This window comes from Oxyura jamaicensis, chromosome 8 (assembly GCF_011077185.1).
Source record: "Oxyura jamaicensis isolate SHBP4307 breed ruddy duck chromosome 8, BPBGC_Ojam_1.0, whole genome shotgun sequence".
In the NCBI taxonomy this organism is placed as follows: Eukaryota; Metazoa; Chordata; class Aves; order Anseriformes; family Anatidae; genus Oxyura; species Oxyura jamaicensis.
Window position 1 is genome coordinate 16939173 of NC_048900.1, and position 12016 is coordinate 16951188.

Sequence of the window (12016 nt, forward strand, 5' to 3'; positions counted from 1 at the left end):
CTTCTTATCGCTTTGTAAGGAGTCAGTACCCCCTCGTACAAAACTGTAGAGTGATGGTCCTTTAATCAGTAATCTCTCCCTGAAAAATGCAATCATAAGCTCTTTCCTGCTTTAAGAGTATGTGCCTAATGTTTAATTACACTAATGTCATCATTCTGTGTTTAGGCTGGCAGATTTTGGAACAGAATTTTTATCCTCTATGTTTATACTGAATTATACTTAATTGCTTTACTAACCAGAAATATATTTGACTTATTTCATGATCACTACAAAACTAATTTAGCTGATTTAGCTTCATTCTGTAACCTTTCTGCTTACTAAATGTATCTGCAGCTATGAGCATGTCCAAAAAACAAATGCAATCTCAAAATCTTATTAAAAGCATTTAATGTTCAGGCACCTTAATATTTGTACCTCACCTTCCCAAAATCAGGGACTATAAGACACAGATGTAACTGAAGCCAGTCTGGACCAGGTTCTTAACTTAATCAGGGAAAGGCATGAGAGAAAAGACTCCAGCCAGTTCTCTTGTAGGTGAGCTGACTCTGCTATGCAGACTGTTCAAACACTGCAAGCAGGGCCTTTGCCCTTTGCAGATTCCTTTTAGGAAACATGCCATGAACATGCCGAAACCTTGGAGAGTATAGAAGCAGTTGCGTAATAGTATCTACTGGTGGATATGCAGTAGGTGCAGCTAATCTATTCATTTCTGAACCATAAAGATGCACTGCAGTTAGTGATGCCAGGCCAATTTTTCATTATGTGCTTTTACTTCAGACAGGAAGAAAAAGACAGTCCTTATTTCATCTAATGAGTGGCTGGGTGTCTTTTTGAAAGTTTTGGCCATTCTTACTTTCTGTGGGCATTATTCCTTATCCCACCATTTTTCTTATGAAACCCATAAGAAAGTTTTTCTCACATACCTTGAAAATAAAGTCTGGTCTTTCACGGAAAGTCTTAATTCTGATACCGTATATATATGGGTGTAAACCTGCAGAACTTCTACTGAGGCCAATATTCCTATTTCATTATTCCCCATACAAGATTCATCTTTTAGCTTCTGGTCTTCAGTTGCAAAATATTTTAGAAAATGTCTCCTGCCTGACTGTAATGCATTTTGTTTAGAAAAAAATCATGTTTATTCCTTTAGACAAGCTAACTTTAATATTAGTAATCCTCAATTCACTCTTGTTGGTCTGTCTGTTTTGAGAGAAATCCCATCTTTCTTTTTTCACTTCACTGCAGCAGTCCAGCTGTTACATTGTGCTCTTTGTTTTTCTCTCCAGGGGCCTAGTGGAGAACGTGGAGATAGAGGAGGAGCTGGTGATGAGGGCTACAAGGTAATACCTCTTGCTTTTTCATTCTTTGTATTTGAACATAGTGTGCTGTGCCTACACGTACTAATGCTGCAAAAGTGTCATTGCAAGTATGCTAAGATGCACTTGCTGGTGTCTCACTGATGAGTTCTTAGTATAGATTGGAACATCTATCATGTGAAGAGAGTCTAGGAGAGCATGGACTCTTTAGACTGGAGGAAAGAGGACTCAGGCAGAGGATCTTAATGTGTATAAATGCCTGATGGGACGGAATGAGGATGAAGGAACCAGACATGTCTCAGTAGTGTACAGTGACAAGCAAAAGGCATACGTTGAGAGACATGAAATATTCCATTTGAACAGAAGGAAAAAAAAAAACAACTATGAGGGTATCTGAGTACTGGAATAATAGGCAGCCCGGAGAGAGGTTCTGGAGTGCCCATCCTTGGAGATCATTAACACCTCACTGGGCATGGTCTTGGACATCCTGATGGCCCTGCTTAAGCTTAGTTTCTCTAAATGATCTCAAAAGGTCCCTTCCAACCTAAATGATTCTGTAAGATAGAATCAATCAACATTTTTATTTGAAATGCAAGTGCTATTGCTTTGTAAATCTAATCGTAATAATCCTTTATTAATTGTATGCAGTCTTTCAGCAAATACAAATGGCTGGTAACTCATTCTGTTTGTTGAAAAACAGAAGAGACACTCCTTGACAGGGAATATCCTGTTTAAGTTACACAGACAGTGCAGATAGATGTAGTAATAAATCAATGAACCAAATATAGTCTGTGCACAGAAAAGTGCAGGAATGTTTAAAATATATATTTCCCTCTTGCAGTGAGTTTGGAGTAGAGAGTTTAAAGAAGAAAAGGTCCCTAAGGTCTGGTGTTAGGAGAACTGAGCATATTTTATCCAGGTGAAGTCAGTGAAGCTGAGGCCACTCAACACCTCCCAAGACTGGCATTCGAAGGAAATCTGTAGCTCACAGAGTATGACATCCTGAGTTATTTGTATTGCAATATATTATATTTTCTGCTTCCCAGGGTCACATAGGCCTTCCAGGGCTTAGAGGACCAATTGGACAGCAGGGGCCTCCAGTAAGTGTTGTAAACAATGAGGTTTCTCTGCTGATCATTGAAATTACATTTTATTTTGCATTTCTGTGATATGTTGTTAGTTGTTTGTTTAATATATGTTCTTTCCAAAGGGAGAGCCAGGTGGATTTGGGGAGCAAGGACCAAAAGGAGAAAGAGGTTCAGAAGTAAGTAGAAAAAAGTAAAGAAACAGTGCACTTAATTGGAGTTTGTCTGTTTTTGCTGTTCACTGACTATCCTTGGAAAAGAAGAGTAGGGTTTTGATAGATAAGACTTGTTTCAAGAGTAAAACATGATTTCTGATGGATATTCTTAAAGATGTAGTATTTGCCTTCATATTCCAGCTTTACAAGAAAATTAGGACTCTCCATCACCTGGTCTCACATAGCACATCCTGTGAAGTCTTAAAAAATTTGAACCAGCACATTTGAGTTGAATTCTGCTTAAATTCTTATCATTGTCTGCTACTATGATTTGAATGATGTTCTAGACAGATTTGCTACAGCCTGTTTTAAGAAATCTCTGTGCTTGCTGGACATCTCTATACTAAAGATATTTAGGTTTCAAATCATCTCAAATCTAGATGCAAGCTGTTTTGTAGATTTAGGCTGAATTTTTGCTAATTACTTAACTGAAGATTCTTTTTGTACTATTTTACATACCCAAACAACACATTTGCATCACACATTCTGAAGTGGGAACAGAGCAGTGCCCAGTGCTCACTGAAGCTCCAACAGTTTTTGTGGTTGCTTCTACAGCTGGCAGTAGCCACCTGCACGTGGATCACAGTGTTCTCTCTTGCAGGCACAGTTTAGCTCATTTAAGATGCGTGTGTAGTGTCTTGGCATTGATAAGACAGTATTTATTAGTGGCATTTTGCCTTTCCCTGAAAATAATTGGTTTTCATACTCAAATTCTCTTTTGAAACTATTGGGCTAGTTTTTCCAAACATTAAGTTTGTAGGAAAGTTTTGTAAATGACTGACAGAGCAGCATGGAAATCATTTAGATTTTTTGTTTCTTTGGTTTTGTTTGGTTGGTTTTGGTTTGGGTTTAGTTTTACTGTTATATAAGGTTGAAATTCAGCATTTGGCTTTCTTTTTCATACCTGCAGGGACAATAAAAATATAGAATGGAAAATTGCATAATGATCTTAGTAAACATGTGTAATTTGATAGATAAGTGGTTTTACTTTGGGGCAATAGAAAGCATTATGAGAGGCCTTTTTTGAAAAATTTGAGTGATATTCAATTATACACTTAAATAGAGTTCCTTGTGACAAACTAGCTCTGAAAAACACCCAGGATTTTACTGCTCTGGTTTGTAAAGTCTCCCAGTACTGCACTGCGCTGAATTTTCACTCAGACTTAGAAATAAGGGATTTTCTACAGAACAGTAGAGAAAAAGATAGAACAAGTCAAGAAAAAGAAAAAAGACTAAATATTTTCCTTTAGAAATAATAGTTCATCTTGGTGGTGCGTTGAAAGCTGCCAAAAATATTCTACCATAGGGTGACTTTTATTTACCTTTGAGATTCCAAAAGATTTAGGCTAGAAGATTTCTTACAACTTGAATTGCCTTTGCAACTTAAATGACAAATTTTATCTGAAATATTCCATTTATGATTTTTAAAGTTCCAGACTTTTCTAGGTGAATACAAGAATCTACAGTAGGTTAGGAATGGGGAGAAACAAAAAGGAAATGTGATGTGTAAACATTGTCAGCATGTACTGTAACTGTGTGCTCATACATTGCCTTTAACAAACTATCACAGCACAGGATAAAATCAGTCATTCCTCTGCCTTTCCCTTGGGGAACATTTTCTTGGTCTTGCAAATGGCCCTCAGATTAAAACATCCATTGGCAAATATGGAACCAATACCCAGCCTTGCAGCAAACTAAAGGAGCTTAAAGATCTACACAAGAAAGTTAATAGTGGAAACATCCATACAGTCTTAACTCCGTTGGCATCCCTGGTGCTGCTATAACAAGCCTCACAAAGCCGATCCCGTAAATTGCAATGCTGAATCATCTGGGTTTAGTTTATGTGTTCAGAAATTTTCATGAAAACAATATAGAGTTCTTTGGATACACAGGTTCCTGTTCTGATTGGTGGACTTTATGTATGCTTTTATTAACAAAAAGACATTAAATTAAGGAATACAACGCAATTTTGCTGATTTTATCATATTCATATTAATTGCAAAAAAAAAATTACCCATAAAATGATTGTTGTTCTTTTCACTTTATTGCATGTTATGTAATATGGCAGCGTAATTATCATAGTTTTTCCTTCAATAACACTCTTAAAAAATAATTAATCCAGTAAATCTTGGAAGCTCTTTTCTACTTGATCAGTGCTAACAAATGTTATTTTTATCTCTGCTGTCTGAGTGGTTATGTCTGAGAGTTAAGATAAAATTCATGCTCATGTTGTAATTTATGAATACTTCCTACATTTTTCTGTCTAAATTTTATGTTTGATATCTATGTTTCATGAGGAATATGCTGTAAACAGAATTTTAAGATCCTTCTGACCCATTCCGAACTTTTCTGCATTGTTACTTGGCTTCTGTGTAACTAAACCGCTTACAAGAATGCTATCTTCTGTCAGTATCGCTTGGTTGTCTGAGACTACAGATTCCTAGATCAGTCAGGACAAAAAATGAGTGGTTTTGTGTAAATTTTATCTTTATTCTAGGTTTTAGATAATAAGAATGTTCCCATTTGTGACGCTGTTCCCTAGTACTTCCCTCCACATACACTCAGTGCATCTACATTGCCACCTTTTAATGATTTCCATTTTTGAAAGGTATTGAAAGTGCTGTAAAAGCATACTTCTTACAGTGGTGTGGTTTTCTACCAGAAAATGTATTAACTTGTTGAAAAACTTTCTTCTGTCTCCTGAAGTGGAAATGATCTGGTCCAAAGCCAGGCAATGTGAACATTTGTTCTAGAGGGGAAAACGATGCTCAGCTCTTCTTAGGGGATTGGGTTTATAACACTTGTCAGTTCACCAGTGTTTGTAACTTTTAGGGACCCACAGGAAAGAAAGGAGCAACAGGTCAGGCGGGCAAACCTGGAATTCCTGTAAGTAACAAAACTTTAGTTTTATAATCTTCATGTTATAAATGAAACATATATATTAATTAATAAACCCAAAATTGGGTCACACCAGAGTCATACCAGAAAGTCTTCTGCTCACTAAAGAACCACCTCATTGTCCAGGAAGTGTAAAGGAGCCCTTGTGAAAGTAGAATGATTTTTGAAACTCTGACATCATCCTGATTTACACTCAGTTACTCAGCACATGGAAGTGAAGTGCAGCTATTATAACAAGGTGCTTCCTACTTGTATAGTTACTTAATTAAGTGATTTGTTTATGTGGCTCATAGTCAACTTATCGCGTTACATTGCACAGAGCTGTACTACTGTTTGCTCCTGGCTCCCATCAGTTCCTTGATCAGCTGCAGCCTAGAGAAGGCTGAATCCATATGTCCATGTTGCATACGGCTGACAGATCTCTTGAGGTTTCCTTCTTTCTCACTTGCCATGAGCTGAAATGTTTAATGCTCTTTCTGGAGAAGCTAATTGGGGAGAAAATAACTTGCATCCCTTTCTCCCTGAGGAAAAAGAAAGAGCAGGAAGCAGTAGGTGTTCTGTAAACATAACCAAGAACAAAATGCATCCAAGGCTATTTTGGTCCCCTAATAAATAATACCACACAATCACATATTGTAAATATATTTTACTCACACCAAAACATTGTCAGTAACCAGAGAAATGCAGCTGCTTCGCAGAGCTTGTACCTTCTGGGCAGAGTGGAAGAATAGCCTTTTGAAGGCAAGCAAATTGTGTTTTTTGTAAATATTTGGCTCTTCCCTCTGGAGAGAGATAATCGTTCTGCAAATGGAGGAAAAAAGAAAGGCAAGAAAAATGGAGAAGTGAGGAGGAAAAGACAGTAAAGAGGAAATTTCAAAGCACATCCCAATAATGTGATTCTTTGGCAATGAGAAGTTAGAAATGAGATTAAGATGGCACACTTCCCATATTCTGTATGACAGTTGTTAAATATGCTTCTTAAAATGAGCCGTGATCTAGTTAGATTGTTTTAAATTTCTGAGAGATACATTCATATGGAGATAATTGCAGAACTCCAAGCCTCCTAAGATAATATGTGTCACTTTAAAAGGAAATTATTATAAAGAAAAAAAAAGTTCATTTGGTGAATGTGACATAAGGCTTTTCAGTGCATGTATAGCAACAGTTAGCACAAACTTGCCTAATTAGAAGTTTGTGTGTATTTTTAATGTGTACAAATTTTAACATAATATATTTGCAAGCATACAATGTATGCTATCTAGTAAAATGAAGGCATATGGTTAATTTTTTAGAGTTACTTAGATGACTTCATCAGGTTTCCTTGCTTCAGTTTAAGAATCAACACACTCAGCTATCTTCCAGGCCTTGCATGCAGAGCGGTCAGCCTCATGGTTTCAGCTGAATTTGCTTAGATCCCACAATACAACAAATCTAAGGTTAAGCCAATAGCTATTTAAATCAAACATACTAACTCAGAGCCATGTGGGTCACTGGGTCTGTTTTTATTTAGGTTTTAAGAAACACTGTGACAGCAATGTAGTTCTATAATGGTGAAGCTAAAGAGAGCCGACCATGCTATATTTGGTTTGAATTTGTTTCAAGGGAAAACCAGGACCAGCAGGGCAGAAAGGAGCAATGGGCTACCCTGGACCAGAAGGCATTCCTGGGAATCCTGGCAAGCCTGGATTGTCAGGGAAACCTGGCCCTAAGGTAAGTTGCTTTCCACATTGCCCTTCTTTTTGTCATTCTGCTTTACAGATTTTCTGAGGTCAGGGTGTTTAAATAGAAGAAGCCATTCCCAGTACTGTTACCATCTTGAAAATTCCACCAATTTTTTGTTTTCTTCCTTACAAATATAAATTTGCCTATCTGACAGAAATTAAACAAGAGGCCCATAATGGGCAGGTGTACCTTCTTTGAGCCTCTCAGATTTCAGGTAATGGCCTGCTGAATCTCTTTCAAGAACTTAATTTTGGGGGAGTTAGATTTAGGAGAAACACCCTGAAGAATTCTTATATTTTGGCCTTTTCATTCAAAATGTCATCTTTCATATTGAAAGTTACTCCATTACTTTATATTAACTAGATGTAGTAGCATTATAACCTGTACTAAAGAGAGACTTTTAACTGATTGTTCCCATTATGAATAAAAGAACACAACTTTTGCTGTATAAGTTTATCATTTGATCAGTCTATAAGCCACAGTACCATATTCAGAAGTTCTGGAAATCACATTAAATATAAAAAAATCATGTTTCATGTAACCCTTTTATTTCTATGAATACTTAGCAGAACATCATATGAAATATAAGATAACTATCTATGTTCTTTCTACTAAACAAAATCACAGCAATATTCATTTGGATGGTGGCAAATTTCCATTTTGATTTCTTTAACACGACAATTGGCTGAACTCCATGCATTCAATAACATATTTTTCATTCAAAATTCTTGCTATTGTTTCGAGTTTATCATACATTTTCTTAACAACTATTGAGATCTTCCTTGAAGTGGTAAAGTTATTTTATATGTATGTCTTCAGAGTGTACATAGTCATACTAACATTATTAGTATGCCTGGTATTTATAAATAGACATGTTGAATTTTGCATGCTTCTGTGGGAGGGAGTCTCATTTTGTTTCTTGATGCAGAGTCCCTTCTTGAAAAATGAGTACTATGAATCTCAACAGCATTTTCAGCTCATCTGTAGTAAATGAATTTAGCATCTTGTTTCTATCAGAAGGATATTTTGAGCTCAGAATCCTCAGAGTTCTAGCTAAACAGATATCACACAGTGCTCTTCCAAGAAACATTTCAAGGAGTCATCTTCTATAAGTAACATATGAGTGCTCTGTTCTGCAGATTTCAAAATACCGTTAGCAAAGAATGATATGTTTCAGCTGTAAAGACTATTAATTTGAATATGCAAATTTGCAGGTGTGGGTAAAGTTTTAAGTCTCATTAATTATTCTGTATGATTCCCTGTGGAAGCTGAAAGCAGTCACTGGTATGTCCATAAAACTGACAACTTCTGTGGACAGAAAAATGCTCAGATTTGTAGGTCCCTGGTACCCAACCTGGTGATCTAGCTGGGCAACTATTCCTATTTAGGAGTGTGCTAATAGGGGAGATGCCATGCATCAGCTCCAACAGACAATTGATTCTCTCGAAAGTTCTCAGAAGGTTCTCATCACAGATGACAGCAGGATATGTTTAGGTTAGAACAGAACAAGGTTTGAGATGAATGCTGATAGGAACGTTTGCACTGGGCTTAAGCATGTTTATCATTTGCTTTGCTTGACAGTCAGTGACTTGTTAAGTCGCAATAATTTGACTCCTCAGAATCTTTAGTCTAACCCACAGTTAAAACACATATAGCTATGTTGCTAAGTATCATGGGTTCTGATGAATTAGCAGAAATACAGATGAAATACTGCTGATCATTCCTTTCATATGTTTTGATGTACTCCAATGTGTCATGTATACAAAAAAATATTATACAAAATAATATAAAAAAATAGCTGATTGTATGTTACATGCCTGTTTTCGCATACAATGAAAATATATGTTTGGCCTTTCTGCTTGTAATCAATTACTTTTGATTCATTAAGGGTAATAAGGGAAACCAAGGCTTGGCAGGTCTGGCAGGTTATCCTGGAGCTCGAGGTCCCAAGGGATTGCCAGGCATGCCAGGGCCCATGGGAGCACCTGGACTAAAGGTAAGCATGTAGGTTCTTGTTGTTCAAGAAAAGTGTTACTGATACTGCCCAGTCTTCATGCTGCAGTGATTATGGAACCACCATACTATTGTTAATTGCACAAGTAGTTGATATCAAAATCTATTTGAAGGGTGAAACTGCACATTTTGCTGCCCTCCTCAGCTTCTACTGATAATATTAACTACTCATTTCAGTGGTAAAAGAAGCAAAGAATGGAAACATTACTGATAATTTCCACCATTTGGAGTAGGATTTTTCATTTCAAATGATGATATGTACTGCTCTGTGTGGTTTTATCGGTAAGCAGTTTTTAAAACCTCAAGTTAATTGAAAGCTGGAGAGGAAAATACTGTATATCTTTGTTCTCTTTTCATGAAGATATTTTAGAATAAACTCTATTCACTATTTGTAGTGTTTATTGCCAGTGCTCCCAGTCTGGGTTATATGCCTTTGTCTAGGCAATGAACTGTAGGAAGGTAGCTCCTGCTCAGAAAGGATAGCAATCTGAAAAAGGCAGGGAATAGGTGAGGTGAGGGAAAAGGGATACTAGGTTGTGCAAAATAAATGTTAAGAGCAGATATACTGAGTCAGACCAAAAGTCTGTCTTTGTTAGAGCTAAAAGGAAACACCAAAGAAATAGCATAAGTGCAAAGCAGTCATGGAAGGTGAGTAGTCCCTAATTACTTGCAGATTGGTAATCTCCTGAGCTAGACATGGTTTTTGTGTGCTTGATGGTCCTGGGAGGATTTTCCTAGCATGAACTTGCCAAGTTTCCATGTGAAATTACATGAACTTTTAATCTAACAACAAGGAATTCTGCAGCTATACTGTGCCATGCTCAGGGGATTGCTTTTTTAATTTGATTCTAACCTGCCTATTCTGTATTTCACTTTGTGTACTTTAGCACTTTCATGGCGAGTACCATACTGGAAATGGCCTGAAATGTATGGTTCTTTGTTTGCTATCAAATCAAGGAACAGTCAGGTCATATTTTCATTTTAGTGAAAGAAATAATTATGGAAATGAAATAAATAGAGTATGTTTATTTCTTAAAACAGAGAGAAAGCATGTTCCATGCTTCTGACCGGAAACTAATATTTATAACTTTCACAATTATAACAAAGGATGTATTATCTTCCTTTTCATAGGGTGAGAAAGGGCTTCTGGGTCATCCAGGAAAACGAGGTAAAAGAGGCCATCCAGGATCACAAGGTGACCAAGGACCAGCAGGAGATGCTGGTCTGAAAGGACAGACTGTACGTAATTACAGCATTTGATGCCAAACAACTACTCCAAGAGTTACTAATGTGAAATAAGTGAGGATGCCTGCCTCTATTACAGGGAGAAGACGGAGATCAAGGTTTGATGGGTTTTCAAGGATTCCCAGGTCCAAAAGTATGTGTTCGTTCTTTTCTGTTAGATTTTAAGATTAAGTTTTACAGAGTAAAAATATTAGGAAGGCATAAATTTAATCCGCTTTAACAATAATTTGTTCAGAATGTATCTGCACTTGTTGGGACATTTTAGGCAGAGCTATGTACTCCACTTTCAAGGATGAATGGTCTGGGTCAGTGAGCTTGTTATTTTCACTGTTACTGCTCTTAGAAATTATCTTACTTCCCTTGTTTAAAAGAGATTAATACATGTTGATAATTAATGTTCACATTTGACTAAACTTTGTATTTTCAGGGTCCAGCAGGGGACGTTGGCTTAGTTGGAATTCTGGGCCCAAAAGGTCCAACAGGGCAAATTGTAAGTGTTACACTCCGTGAAAGCGCTTGTCGGGATAGCTTGCAGGTGGCACACATTTTTAATTTAGGGAATCCTCTTTTTCCTACTGGAAAGGCTGGCGCCCTCTAGCCTTTGTGCCTGCACTGGGAGCCCTTTGCCTATTCTTCTGCACTGGTCTGGTTACAATACACGAGCAGAACTGGGCTCTCAGTCTTAAAGGAAAAAAAAAAAAAACACATCAGCTGACAATTATACTCTCTTAGCAATGATTTTATCTACAAGTCTCTTGATCGCTGTCATTTCATTGTCTGAGGGGGTTTAATGCTCTCTTTCTTTGTACTGGCAATAATGCTGACTGTATAACTCTGTCCAGCAGTGAAACAAAAAAAGGGTCAAACTTTACCTACAGTAAGAGAGGGTAGTGCTCAAAAGCTTTGTGAGGTAGCCTTTTAAATATATATATATTTCCTTTTTATCTATGGGGTTACTAGTCTGCATTAGCTCATTCTTCATGACATCTTCTTCATGACATTCTCCTTTCTTACTCTCCAAAAATGTGGAAGAATTTTGTAATATTTGGGAGTGTGCATCCAGCTTACAGCATCAAGTTAAAGCAGGAAAGGGGGAAAGTTTGCAGTATGGGAAATCTTACTGCAAAATGCTCTTCTCTCACTGCTGCCATTGAATTTAATTGTTGCAGAATTTACTCAGTTCAGTTAACCAGATGCAGAGCAAAAGCTTTAGTGGCCTGTTCTAATAGCTGTTTTATTTTTCTAAACATTCCTATGCAAGATAAACACTGGAAATGAACCGTTTGCTCTGATTGAAACAGAACAGTAAAGTAACATTTTAGCAGTATTTACTGGCAGCCTTACAAGAGCACTTGTGGGCAGTAATATAGTTCAAGATAATACCAACTGTAGCTCAGTGAATATTTGGTTTTAGTAGTCAGAATACTTAAGTTTCCACTCTCACATAAAAGAATGTGTGTGGGCTTTCCAAACATAACTATTAGTAATAATTAAAATAACTACCTTGTTGATTATGTAGCAA

General features: G+C 36.9%; 1 protein-coding gene across 2 annotated transcripts in view; it reads left to right on the forward strand.

Moving 5' to 3' along the window:
* Window positions 1-12016, forward strand: part of COL24A1 (collagen type XXIV alpha 1 chain) — a 130480-nt gene that overhangs the window by 104496 nt on the left and 13968 nt on the right. For both annotated transcript variants that reach the window (XM_035333325.1, XM_035333324.1), the window contains exons 43-51: window positions 1287-1340; window positions 2363-2416; window positions 2527-2580; window positions 5449-5502; window positions 7117-7224; window positions 9125-9232; window positions 10381-10488; window positions 10574-10627; window positions 10922-10984. In XM_035333325.1, coding sequence (XP_035189216.1) covers window positions 1287-1340; window positions 2363-2416; window positions 2527-2580; window positions 5449-5502; window positions 7117-7224; window positions 9125-9232; window positions 10381-10488; window positions 10574-10627; window positions 10922-10984 — 657 coding nt within the window. The remainder of the gene's footprint in view (window positions 1-1286; window positions 1341-2362; window positions 2417-2526; window positions 2581-5448; window positions 5503-7116; window positions 7225-9124; window positions 9233-10380; window positions 10489-10573; window positions 10628-10921; window positions 10985-12016) is intronic.